At 46.8% G+C, this 14,190-nt stretch overlaps 1 protein-coding gene across 1 annotated transcript in view; it reads left to right on the top strand.

The window, feature by feature from the left end:
* The first annotated feature begins 579 nt into the window (after window positions 1-579).
* Window positions 580-14,190, top strand: part of LOC140359352 (neuroligin-4, X-linked-like) — a 118,488-nt gene continuing 104,877 nt past the window's right edge. The window contains exons 1-2 of the mRNA XM_072444240.1: window positions 580-670; window positions 1,702-2,202. Coding sequence (XP_072300341.1) covers window positions 1,764-2,202 — 439 coding nt within the window. The 5' untranslated portion in view covers window positions 580-670; window positions 1,702-1,763. The remainder of the gene's footprint in view (window positions 671-1,701; window positions 2,203-14,190) is intronic.

Here is a 14,190-nt window from a genome sequence, read left to right as displayed (position 1 = left end):
GGGACATCACCCCTCGTCCCTATAGACATTGTTTAATCAGTTTTTCACTGTCGCCCTCCGAGACAACCGCTGTTGTGATTTTGCACGTTCATCAATCTTGTTATTGAGTAAGCAAACGTTGGAGAGCAATATCCCACTCTTTTGGCCAAAAAAAAGAGCTAAATCTGCCACAGATGCAAAAAATACTGGGACTAGATCCTTAGGAGTGGTTGTTCTGATGTTTAAGAGATCTTCGCGGGTGTAAGAGCACGCCTACACATGATTTACGCAATACACAGACAAAATAAGGTACCCCGAAACACCAGGGCATCCGTCTGTGGCGCCATCTTGGATTTTAAATTAATTACAGTTACTATATATGCTATATTCATAATTTTCACAGACAAAACCATAGCATAATTTGTCATGCCTAACATTTATCTGTGCATTTCACGCTTTGATCATTCAAGCTGCGCTTCCGTTAACAACCCTCTTTTCTCCTCTCTGGTTTCTGTGTTGCAGCGTCTGGCCATTGCGGAAGTGACTGGACAGATCCAGTGATGCTACTTACATAAGCATGGACACACTCGCTCAGCCATACATGCGCCACTGAAGGGACTGACTCACTAGACGCCCTGCTTCCAGGCAAGCACCACTGAGTCACCTACACCCCGGTGGAGATGTTGCAAAAGTTGTTTACAAGAGCCAAACACAGGCTTTTTTTTGTGTGCAACAAGCTGAATCTTGGATACCATGAAAGGAGATTAGTTTTAGACATTATATTCTGTTTTGTTATTAGTAAAGCAATTCTAATAATTGCATTGTAATAGGGTGAAAATACACTACATGCTAACTAGCTTTATTTAATTAGAAATTTGACAATCATATTAAAATGAAGATGTTTATAGACACTATCTCAATTCTCTATCTCTGCCCGTTGATACAACTTGATCACTTGGCCAATTGGATTAAGGTAAAATCTAATGTTCCTTCACGTAGAAATCAATGCTGAAGCCAATCACCAAATTAAAGTGCATGTACAATTTTTATTTCATGATTTTTATGTAATTTATATGCGTTTCCCACCAGTAACATATAAAAGAGGACCTAGATATTACCAAAAGCACGCATCTGAAATCTAAACTTGAACTTAAACTTTACTGAACTTCAACTTAGTTAGCTTTTAGTTCAGATAGCAGTTGCCAGTTATTATCTATCAGAATCAAACACCAAAGGTTTACACACTCAACAATATAATTTAACAATATTAAGTAAGGCTTTGACCTAAATGTGCTCAATGGGTTAGTTCCTGCCCAAACGCTCTGAATTATTCATAATTATTAATTATTAATAATAATTATTATTTTTTGCCGGCTAATGCTAATGGCTATAGGAAAAATAGAGGGGACTGTATCCGGAGTTCTAAAATCTTCCTGTACAAGCCAAATTAAGTGATCAATAGCATTAGCACGCCACATCTACTAATATTATTACTATTACTATACTATTTGCAGTGTCTGGTCTAAAATGTAAACTGACATACTTGTCAATTAAAACAGCCATGTGAATATAGCCATTTCTTTAGCATTTGTGATGTCAAACTTGTAAAAATAGGCCATATGCCCAAGATGTTAACATGTTAAGTAGTATTTTCTGGTTGCAAAAAGCAGTTGCATTTTTAGTAATTTGTATTATTTCAACACTATTTCTGTTTTCTTCCAGCTCCTGAATGAGAACATTTTCCCATTTACGGAATACAAATTTAAAACTCTTCATTTTGCACCATGTTTTGGATAACCTTATTTCCCAACTTTTCTTGGAATACAATTATTTTGTATTACTTTTTCTTTTTGCAAGTTCTTTTGTCAAAGGAGCAACATACCGTGCCAGTTATCTCAACAGCACAAGGCAGAATCCGCGGCATCCTGACCCCCCTGCCCTCAGACCTTTTGGGGCCCGTAGTGCAATACCTGGGAGTACCTTATGCCAGACCCCCACTCGGAGAGCGCCGTTTCCAGCCTCCTGAACCTGCCTTACCGTGGCCGGGGATACGTAACGCCACGCAGTTTGCACCGGTGTGCCCGCAGTCATTGGATGAGAGGAACATGCTAATGGACATGATGCCTTCGTGGCTAACAGCTAACCTGAACATAGCGGACACATACCTGACGCAGCAGAGTGAGGACTGCCTCTACCTCAACATTTATGTGCCCACGGAGGAAGGTAAGTGCAGGCAAACAGATAAGGGCTGTTTATATAGCGTAATATTTAAAATTACACTGGTTAATGAAAGAAGAGAGAGGCATGCATGTTTGAATGAGGTTGCAATATACCCTTTTGCACCATTTTGACCATGCTTGTCTGCAACCAATTATAAAGCACATTTATTAAAGTTAGAATTTGTTATTAGTGTTGTGAAGCAAAATGTGGGTTGACCCCTGAAAGTTGTGAAACATGCTGTGAAGTAGAATGCTAGGACTGCATTAAAAAAAAGTTAATAATGAGTAGCTACCCGGTAATAGTTTAACTCATTCCTGCCAGCCCTGTTGACAAAAGACACCACCAAGCCTGCCAGTTTCTACTAATTTTCAACAATCTTCACAGCCACGCAGAAAACTTTAACCACATTTTGTACAGTAAACCAAAAGAAAAGTCCATGCCTCAACTTTAATTGAAGAAAATACAAATACAGTTTTTGTTATTAAGCACATGTGCGAAGAGAAAACAACATGACGTTAGACAGGTAGTGTTTCCCCAACTATGGGCCCATGCCTGGTAAATCAATAGAAAATAAAAGAAAGACTTCTGGTTATAGCTTTGGTGTGGATGTAAACATTCACTGTGCTACTGAAACAAGGCTCAAGAGATGAGTAAACATGGAAAAACCAAGGCATTTAATGATTTGCTTTGCTTTGCTAAACAATCAAATCTGATGAACTGTAACCGCGGTGGAAGACCAACCTTTTCTCAAGCTAACGAGGCGGACATGGCTAACGTGACCAACCTCCTGAGGGGCTGCCCCAGTCACACAGCCAAGCCCTGTCCCCGGTAAGGACTCCCCGCGCAGAGGACATAACTTTTCAACAATGTTCACAATAATGTTGCGTGAATTTCTGCGTGATATAGCGTAACTGAGAACTGAGGTTAGAACTTGGAACGGTGCCTAACTTGACAAATTAGAATCTGATTTAGTGGTCCTGAAGGCGGGTGCATCGCTAAGGTGGAGCATTGTATCTCAGTCATTTTCGATGTGTTCCGGGAGCTGAAAGCTAAGGTAGTGAAACTGTTGGCAGAGAAAAGGACTATGAAGAGCAAGATTTTGGATTTGGAGCCCAGGTCCTCAGACAATCTCAGACTTGTGGGAGTCCTGAAGGGTGACGAGAACACATTTGTCTCAGGACTGCTAAACTGTTGCTAAATGTTTTATGTTGTAGGTAAATTAATTTTTTGTACAGAATGAGTTTGACTTTCCTGCTGCATTGTTGTCAGTTTGCACTTCCATTCATTCGCTCTTCTCTTTCTTTGTGAATATGAGGCCGATTAACATCAAATTAAAGACATTTTGTAGCTTGACACCAGCAGAACAAGGCTATGTGGCTGCCATTTTACCCAGTGGTCCTGATCCGCCTATGGGTTTTAAACCTAACCAAGCCTTCTGCTTGCTTCCTCTGCCCCATGGTAAAGAGAAAACAAGAGAAGGTGACAGCTCAAAGAATCGTTCGGAAAAGTGACTACGGGGAAAAAATGTTTGTGCAGGTCTAAAAGGAGAGAAAATACTAAAGTGGGTAAATATAGGTGAGAATCATTGAGCAATTAAAAAATCATAGACTATACCACTTCATTACATCGCCTACCCACAGACACACTCACTTATCATTGGATTTGATAGGGCAAATGCTTGTAATGCATTTAAAAACTCCTATAGGTATGGTTTGAAAATCCCTTCATGAGCTACTCATGGGCTTCGTAACTACAGGTTGGAGACCCCTGCTATAGAAAGAGCACATCGCCTGGGCCAACAAAGACAAGAAGATAATAAAGCATGAGGCCTGATAATGTGGTTTCATTGCAAAACACAGAAAACTGGCAAAACTCACAGCAAGAAATGGAACCAGTATGTGAATTCAAGTAATGGTCACATAATAATACATTTCTGTTTTATTGTAGAGATTGATGTATTTGTTTTGCAACCAGGCTTTATTACATCGTATAAAGCATCACTATGGTTGTGTGGATGCTGAACATAAACATGGCCAATGCTCCCTCTATTTCTTCATGTGTCTGAGCAAAACTCCCTGAGCGACCCATTGGACCATTCTGAGCAACATCAGACGTGTGCACTGTGGCCACGCCCATATCACATCTGTCGAAGTGACATGCTTTGTTAAAACAATCAAATTACAGCAGTAATTTCTGTTAGATTACTCTTAATCAAGTGCTTTAATCCAATTACAATGAAAAAGACAAAAATATTGTTCATGTTCATGACCTGTGTAACAGCCGGACTGGGTGAAAAAAGTGACCCAGGAGTTGAACTAATATTACTCCTGGGAGTCCTGCAGGGGGGTCTGGGGGACCCGGGAAAAATCAGGAGGAAGTAATAAATCAGAAAATAGGGATAATTTATTTTGCTTATTTTGTTGTTTTTTTACCTATTTACCATAGTTGTATTATCCTACTATATAATGTCATCTTTATTCAATAGGTTTGTTACATAAACAGAGGTGAATTTTGGTTTAAAGTTTTGTATTAATTTCATTACATTTGTTTTTGTACAGCATGTAATCAAGTACTTTTGAGGCAATATAAACTCCTTTAACTAGATACATGAAAGATAGATAGTTTATATCATACTGTGGAACCTTACAAAGCAAGAACAATTTTATGAGAAAATAAGGTGAAGGACCTTCAAATGGAAAACTTATAGTGCACCTTAAACATCAGACTACCTCATTTCACCTGAGGAGCCTCATGTTCTTTGGGTTTGAGAACCACTGCTTTAAACCAACGTTAACATACACAATGCAGAATATAGCTTTAAATTGGTCTAGTATTTGAGAGTTATTGTAACAGATTGCTCATCTCCTGTCTGCTGGTGTCTTTCCACTCTACCTGTTAGTCAAAATTTATTATCAAGTTATATTCCATCTGCGTGTGCTGCTTTTGGGTCCTCACCATACCCGTGACAGTACAAGCTGGCCAGACATGGACCCAGCACACACGCCGATGGATCGCCTTGGGAGGCTTGAGGCGATGCTCCAGCACCACGAGGTGCTGCTGCTTTCTAACTCGGCCGATGTTTGACTGGTGGTGGCTAAGCAGGAGCAGGAGTTTACCTCGCTAACCTCGCAGGTCCAACAGCTTACAGCAATTTTGGCTCAAGCTGTCCCTCTGCCTCCGGAACCAGTCCAGCCTGCACCCGCCCCGGCCTCTGCCATCGCCTCGGAGCCTTGTGTGGAGATTCCAGAACGCTATGCCGGGGACGCGGAGGGCTGCCGCTCATTACTCCCGAACTGTTCCATCCTGTTCGCTCTCCAGCCCCATACTTTAGCTTCTGGGGACGCTAGGGTGGCGTTCACCGTGAATCATCTGACGTGATTGTGGGGAACAGCCGAGTAGGAGCGTCTGACTCCAGCGTGCTCCTCCTTCCAAGCCTTCGCCACCGAGTTCCGCAAAGTATTCAGAGAAGCTTCCCGAGGTCCGGGCGTTTCTGGAAGGCTTCTGGGTCCAACCCCTAAACCCTAACCCTAACCCGGCCCGAGTGAGCGCCCTGATACCTGCCGCGCCGCCTCCACCACCTCCTCGCCTTAATGAGGGAGGTCCCTTCCACACTGTCCGTCGCCTCCTGCAGTCTCGCCGACGTGGAAGGGGATTCCAGTACTTGGTGGATTGGAAGGGTTACAATTGAATTGAATTGAATTAAATGAAGAGACTGTGTCGGTCTCTTTTGCATGGAAAGGGAGCCACAACTGCGTAAAAGATCACTGGTGCAGCAGTAACAACCTGGAGTTGAATGCCCAGTGATCGGCTGCAGACCTCCATCTCCATCCATCCATCTTCTGCCGCTTTATCCGGGGCCTCTTCCTCTAACTTCCTCTAACTCCTCCGGGGGGATCCCGAGGCGTTCCCAGGCCAGCCGAGAGACATAGTCTCTCCAGCGTGTCCTGGGTCTTCCCCGGGGCCTCTTCCCGGTGGGACATGCCTGAAACACCTCCCGAGGGAGGCGCCCAGGAGGCATCCGGAACAGATGCCCGAGCCACCTCAGCTGGCTCCTCTCCATGTGGAGGAGCAGCGGCTCTACTCCGAGCTCCCCCCGTGTGGCCGAGCTCCTCACCTTATCTCTAAGGGAGCGCCCAGCCACATGGCGGAGGAAACTCATTTCGACCGCTTGTATCCGCGATCTTGTTCTTTCGGTCACTACCCAAAGCTCATGACCACATGTGAGGGTAGGAACGTAGACCGACCGGTAAATAGAGAGCTTTGCCTTTCGGCTCAGCTCCCTCTTTACCACAACGGTCCGATGCAGCGACTGCATCACTGCAGCCGCTGCACCGATCCGCCTGTCGATCTCACGCTCCATCCTTCCCTCACTCGTGAACAAGACCCCGAGATACTTGAACTCCTCCACTTGGAGCAAGGACACCCCACCCACCTGAAGAGGGCAAGCCACCTTTTTCCGGTCGAGAACCATGGCCTCGGATTTGGAGGTGCTGATTCTCATCCCAGCCGCTTCACACTCGGCTGCAAACTGTCCCAGTGCATGTTGCAGGTCCGGGTTTGATGGAGCCATCAGGACAACATCGTCTGCAAACAGCAGAGATGGAATCCTGTGGTCCCCAAACCGGACACCCTCCGACCCCTGACTGCGCCTAGAAATTCTTTCCATAAAAATTATGAACAGAACCGGTGACAAAGGGCAGCCCTGGCGGAGTCCAACATGCACTGGGAACAGGTCTGACTTACTGCCGCCAATGCGAACACAGCTCCTGCTCCGGTCATACAGGGACCGGACAGCCCTGAGCAAAGGGTCCCGGACCCCGTACTACCGGAGCACCCCCCAAAGGACACCCCGAGGTACACGGTCGAAAGCCTTCTCCAGATCCACAAAGCACATGTGGACTGGTTGGGCAAACTCCCATGAACCCTCGAGCAACCGATGGAGGGTATAGAGCTGGTCCAGTGTTCCACGACCGGGACAAAAACCACTCTGCTCCTCCTGAATCCGAGGTTCGACTATCGGTCGGATTCTCCTCTCCAGTACCTTGGAATCGACCTTACCCGGGAGGCTGAGGAGTGTGATCCCTCTGTAGTTGGAACACACCCTCCGGTCCCCCTTTTTGAACAGAGAGACCACCACCCCGGTCTGCCAGTCCACGCGATGTTGCAGAGACGTGTCAACCAAGACAGTCCTACAACATCCAGATACTTTAGGTACTCAGGGCGGATCTCATCCACCCCCGGAGCCCTTACACCGAGGAGTTTGCAAACAACCTCAGTGACTTCAGCTTGGGTGATGGATGAGCCAGCCTCCGAGTCCCCGGTCTCTGCTTCCTCTTCGGAACCCGTGACTGAGGGATTAAGGAGATCCTCAAAGTATTCCTTCCACCGTCCGACGACATCCCCAGTTGAGGTCAGCAGGCCTCCACCCGCACCATAAACGGTGTTGGTGAGGCACTGCTTCCCCCTCCTGAGGCGCCGGACGGTTTGCCAGAATTTCTTTGGTGCCGACTGATAGTCCTCCTCCATGGCCTCCACGAACTCCTCCCAGGCCCGGGTTTTTGCCTCTGCGACAGCACGAGCCGCGGCTCGCTTGGCCTGCCGATACCTGTCGATGACCTCCGGAGACCCATAAGCCAGAGTGGCCTGATAGGCCTCCTTCTTCAGTCTGACGGCATCCCTTACTTCCAGTGTCCACCACCGGGTTCGGGGGTTGCCGCCACGACAGGCACCAGAGACCTTGCGACCACAGCTCCGAGCAGCCGCATCAACAATGGAGGCGGAGAACATGGTCCACTCGGACTCAATGTTCCAACCTCCCAACGGGACATGGGAGAAGCTCTCCCGGAGGTGCGAGTTGAATACCCTACTGACAGAGGGCTCAACAAGACGTTCCCAACAGACCCTCACAATGCGCTTGGGTCTGCTAAGTCTGTCCGGCTTCCTCCTCCGCCAGCGGATCCAACTCACCACCAGGTTTTGATTGGTTGACAACTCTGCCCCTCTCTTCACCCGAGTGTCCAAGACACGCGGCCGGAGGTCAGATGACACGACAACAAAGTCGATCATTGACCTCCTGCCTAGGGTGTCCTAGGGTGTATAGATTACCGGAAGCTTAATTTACAGACTGTAAAGGTCTATGCGCTTCCTAACTTGGAGGAAATGCTAGCTGCTTTGACGGGTTCCAAATGGTTCACGGTATTGGATTTGAAATCCGGCTATTACCAAATCGCCATGAGTGAATCGGACAAAGCCAAAACTGCGTTCGTCACACCCTTAGGGTTTTGGGAATTCAATAGGATGCCACAGGGAGTTACCAATGCACCCAGTACTTTCCAACGGCTGATGGAAAAATGTACGGGAGATCTACACTTGAAGGAGGTACTTGTTTTTCTGGACGACATAATAATATTCTCTTCCACCTTGGAGGAACATGAAAAGAGATTACTGCGTGTCCTTGGTCGATTGAAGGATTATGGCTTGAAACTTTCTCCAAAGAAATGCCGTTTCTGCCAGACATCAGTGAAATATCTTGGTCATGTGGTTTCTGAACATGGAGTGGAGACAGATCCAGAGAAAATTGAGTCACTAAAATCCTGACCAGTTCCAACCAACCTCAAAGAATTGAGGTCTTTCCTGGGTTTTTCTGGCTACTATCGTCGGTTCATAAAGGACTATTCCTCCCTGTTAAGCCACTGAATGACCTTACCAAAGGTTACTCACCTGTACGTAGATCAACCAAAATGAAAAAGACACAAGTGCAGTATCTGGACACTAAACAATTATTCGGTGAATAATTGGACTTTGGAGTGTCAAAGGGCATTTGAGCTATTGATTGACAAGTTAACAACAACCCCTGTTCTTGGATTTGGACGCCAGCACAACTGGTCTCGGTGCAGCGCTGTATCAAGAACAGGAAGGGCGGTTACGGGTCATTGCCTATGCCAGCTGAGGATTGTCTCTCAGTGAGTCACGATATCCAGCTCATAAGCTAGAGTTCTTGGCGTTAAAGTGGAGTGTGACTGACAAGTTTCATGATTACTTGTATGGGGCTAACTTTACTGTAGTGACTGACAGCAATCCACTGACATACATACTAACCAAAGTTAGATGCCACTAGCCACAGTTGGTTAGCAGCTCTTTCAACCTACTTATTTAAACTCCACTATTGTGCAGGTCGCCAGAACTTTGACGCAGATGCCTTATGGCCCGTTCAAACCGCAAACGCCTATTCGCGCGTTATGGCGAAGTTGGACGCAAGTACGCATGAAGAAAAACGCAAATACGCCGCGTTCTCGACGCAGCGGAGCAGAGACGAAATATAGTAAGCAGACGCGCGTTTGCCGCGTGCGCATGCGCAGTGGATGTGTTGTCAGTCTGGCTTCTCTAATGGCGGATCAAAGTTGAGAAAGTGCCTTTTGCGTATTTGCTCTTCAAAGCCCAAAAACGGAGACGCTCGGCGGCGTGTCTGGAACCACCAGTGATCCGAGTTGAGTCAATAACATCATTTGCTTCAAGACTGGATAAACATCGCTCTCAGCTGTAGTTTCGTTTGTCCCGGGTCCTGTTTGATGACTTGTTTTCCTGCATTGGTGCGCGGACATGTACCAGGACAACAACAACTACAGACGCCTGTCCATCTGTCCATCAGGTCAGTACACAAATATTCATGTCTGAGCGCAATAATAAAGTGTATCTGCTGTGTATGTGCTGTGTATGTGCTGTGTATGTGCTGTGTATGTGCTGTGTATCTGCTGTGTATCTGTTGTGTATCTGTTGTGTATCTGTTGTGTATCTGTTGTGTATCTGCTGTGTATGTGCTGTGTATCTGTTGTGTATGTGCTGTGTATGTGCTGTGTATGTGCTGTGTATCTGCTGTGTATGTGCTTTGTGTGTGCTTTGTGTGTGCTGTTTGTGTGCTGTGTGTGTGCTGTGTATGTGCTGTGTATCTGCTGTGTATCTGTTGTGTATCTGTTGTGTATCTGTTGTGTATCTGCTGTGTATGTGCTGTGTATCTGTTGTGTATGTGCTGTGTATCTGCTGTGTATGTGCTGTGTATGTGCTGTGTGTGTGCTGTGTGTGTGCTGTGTGTGTGCTGTGTATCTGCTGTGTATCTGCTGTGTATGTGCTGTGTGTGTGCTGTGTGTGTGCTGTGTGTGTGCTGTGTATGTGCTGTGTATGTGCTGTGTATGTGCTGTGTGTGTGCTGTGTATCTGCTTGTGGTTGTGTATAAAACCAATGAAAAGTACATAGATAGTAAAAATTAATATTTTCTTTAGTAAAAAAAACATAGTTTTCATAGCGTTAATATTTTGTTCTAGTGCACCATTTAAAATTTGATTGTGGTATATTTAATAAAAGTACAAGTAAACTAAATTTAGGCTATATAGTTATTTGTTTGTTTTATTATTCAGATCTCTTGCCACTGGGGATTTCTACAGGACAATCACCAGCAGCTTCAGGTCCACAACAGAGGACTGGACGTCCACAACACAGAGGACTGGACGTCCACAACACAGAGGACTGGACGTCCACAACACAGAGGACTGGACATCCACAACACAGAGGACTGGACGTCCACAACACAGAGGACTGAACGTCCACAACACAGAAGTGTTTTTGATAAAGGGATCATATTTATAGCAAAGACCACATGCTCCCTCAAGATTGAGCCCAAATGCCATGTTGTTTACACAGAATGAGATAAAGTTAAATGAATAAAACAGTGAGAAGCTTCTCAGCTCTTAAGTTATCTGTTCTCTTTACTTCTGTACCTACTTGTGCGTTGTAACACTGAAATTTCCCCACTGTGTGGACTAAAAAAAGGATTATCTCATCTTGTCCTTGTTTGTTTTTGTTTATGATCTTGAATTGTGGTAAATTAAATAAGTACATCTTTAAATAGCCACTGAATTTCCCACAGACTACCCAGTATTATATATATGAAAAAGATGCATGTGAACAGGTCACACATTTTATAATATAAAATAATTTATTTTGTGGAAAAATAGAACAGTAAATAACTATATATATATATCTATAGATATATATATCTATATATATATCTATATCTATATCTATATATATATATCGTCTGCCATTGTTGTGGTGCCGGTTCTTCTCGGGTGAAATGTGTACGTACGTCACCGGAGTGTCATTTGATGCATTGATGCTTATACGCCCGTCAAAGCGTCTCGAGCGGAAAACGCTAAAGCGCGCCCGCCTCGCCGCGCTCCTCAGCGAATCGCGCCGCAAATAAGCGGAAGCCGCGCCGCAAAAACGCAGGAGGTGCTCGACGCGCGTTTACATAGACTTTGAATGTAAACTGGACGCTTTTGCCGCACCGGTCTGAACGGGCCATTATCCAGACGGTCACATCAGTCATGCCGGGAGGATGGACTTTCCTCCAGAGAACAATGTATAAGATAAGATAAGATAAGAAATTCCGTTATTGTCCCACATGGGGAAATTTCATTGGTGCAACGCAGGTAGATACAGAGGTAGATACCGAAGAACAGATCACTTATAGGAAGTCTGAAAAACACTTTCAGTAGAAGATCTCCTATACATAAATAAAAACTCCCATAGACAAATAAATAAATAAATACATAAATACCATTGCATGTGATCACGACAGTAATTGCACATGAATATGTGTCACGACAGCACATAGATTGCACATGAATTTCACAGTAATTGCACAGTAATTGCACATGAATTCCAACAGCAATTGCACATATGACAGAATTGCACATCAGTATTAGGTTAGGTCAGTATTGCGGGTGTTCATTACTAACAGTTTTTGTTATAAAGTCTGACAGCAGCAGGAAGGAAAGACCTACGGAACCTTTCCTTCACACATCTAGGGTGGATCAGTCTCTCACTGAAGCTGCTCTCCAGAGCGGAGAGAGTGTCCTGCAGGGGGTGACACTCATGGTCCAGCATAGATGTGAATCTAGCCAGGACCCTCCTGTCCCCCACCTCCTGCACCGAGTCCAGAGCACAGCCCAGGACGGAGCTGGACTTCTTGATGACTTTGTCCAGCCTCCTCCTCTCCCTCTCTGTGATGCTGCTGCTCCAGCAGGCCACACCATACAGGAGGGCTGATGCCACCACAGAGTCATAGAAGGTCTTCAGGAGTGGCCCTGTCACTCCAAAAGACCTGAGTCTCCTCAGGAGGTAGAGCCGACTCTGGCTCTTCCTGTACAGTGCGTCTGTGTTATGAGTCCAGTCCAGTTTGTGGTTCAGATGAACACCCAGGTACTTGTACGAGTACACTCTCTCAATGTCCCGTCCCTGGATGTTCACTGGTGAGGGGGCAGTGGGGTGGCGTCTGCGGAAATCCACCACCATCTCCTTGGTCTTCCCCGCGTTAATGAGGAGGTGGTTCCGCTGACACCAGACCACAAAGTCCTGCGCCAGTCCTCTGTACTCCGCGTCATCGTCGTCCGTGATGAGTCCGATGATGGCAGAGTCGTCAGAGAACTTCTGCAGGACACAGCTACCCGTGTCATGTCTGAAGTCTGCAGTGTAAAGGGTGAAGAGAAAGGGCGCGAGGACAGTGCCCTGGGGCGCCCCCACACTGCAGGTCCGAGTGTCAGACACACAGTTCCGGGCTCTCACAAACTGGGGTCGGTCTGTGAGGTAGTCCAGGATCCACTCTGCCAGGTCATATTCCACACCAGCTGTCTCCAGCTTGTCCCTCAGGAGCAGTGGCTGGATGGTGTTGAAGGCGCTGGAGAGATCAAAGAACAGGATCCTCACAGAGCTGCCAGGCTTTTCCAGGTGAGAGAGAGAGCGGTGCAGCAGGGAGATGACGGCGTCCTCCACTCCGATGCCAGACCGATATGCAAACTGCAGCGGGTCCATGGCTGAGCTCACGGTGGAGCGGAGGTGGTCCAGGACCAGCCGCTCCAGTGTCTTCATCAGGTGGGACGTGAGAGCCACTGGCCTGAAGCTGTTGAGGTCTTTGGGACGCGGTGTCTTAGGCACAGGTACCAGACAGGAGGTCTTCCAGACCTGTGGTACCACCCTCAGCTTCAGGCTCATGTTGAAGACATGCTCCATCACTCCACACAGTTCATCTGCGCAGGACTTAAGGAGCCTGGGGCTGATGCCATCAGGTCCTGCTGCCTTCCTCACTTTAATCCTCTTCAGCTCACTCCCCACCTGTGCTGCTGTGACAGTCAGTGGTTGGCAGGGGGACCGTGTGCTGGGGGGATGGGTGAGTCCAGGCGAAGTGGGGAGCTGATGGTCCGGGGCAGATAAGCGAAGAGGAACAGATGCAGGGCATTGTCCAGCTGTGGAAGAGGGAGCATGCAGCTGTGCAGGGGGAGGGGCGGGTGACCGATCAAACCTCAAGAAGTGAGCATTTAAATCATTCACCCACTGTAGATCCACCTCTGTCTGGGATTTTGAAGCCCGAGATGGTTTTCAGGCTCCTCCACACTCCCTGAATGTTCTTTTGCTGCAGCTGCTCCTCCATCCTCCTCCTGTAGCCGGCCTCAGCCTGCCTGATCTTCCTCCTCAGCTCCTTCTGCACAGTCCTCAGCTCCTCCTTGTTCCCTGACCTGAAGGCTCTCTTCTTCTCCTTCAGCAGAGCCTTCAGTTCACGGTTAATCCATGGCTTGTTGTTTGGAAAACACCGCACCGTCCGGGAGGGAACAATGTTCTCAAAACAGAAGTTGATGTAGTCCGTGATGCACTCTGTGATGGTGTTGATGTCCTCCCCATGTGGGTCATAAAGCTCAGTCCAGACAGTGGTGCTGAAGCAGTCCCTCAGAGCCTACTCGCTCTCAGCAGACCACATCCTCACCTCACGGGACACCACAGGCTGCCTGCGCACGATGGGTTCATACACAGGCCTCAGATGTACAAGGTTGTGGTCCGAGCTGCCCAGGGGAGGGAGGGGGGAAGAAGAATAAGCCTCCTTGGTGTTGGCAAAAAACAAGTCCAATGTTCTATTCTCTCTGGTGGGGCAGGTAACATACTGGG

This window comes from Eucyclogobius newberryi, unplaced genomic scaffold (assembly GCF_026437365.1).
Source record: "Eucyclogobius newberryi isolate DKJ021-1_F unplaced genomic scaffold, fEucNew1.0.hap1 SCAF_14, whole genome shotgun sequence".
Taxonomy (NCBI): domain Eukaryota; kingdom Metazoa; phylum Chordata; class Actinopteri; order Gobiiformes; family Gobiidae; genus Eucyclogobius; species Eucyclogobius newberryi.
Note: the sequence above shows the minus strand (reverse complement) of the source record. Positions and strands in the feature narration are given on the sequence as shown.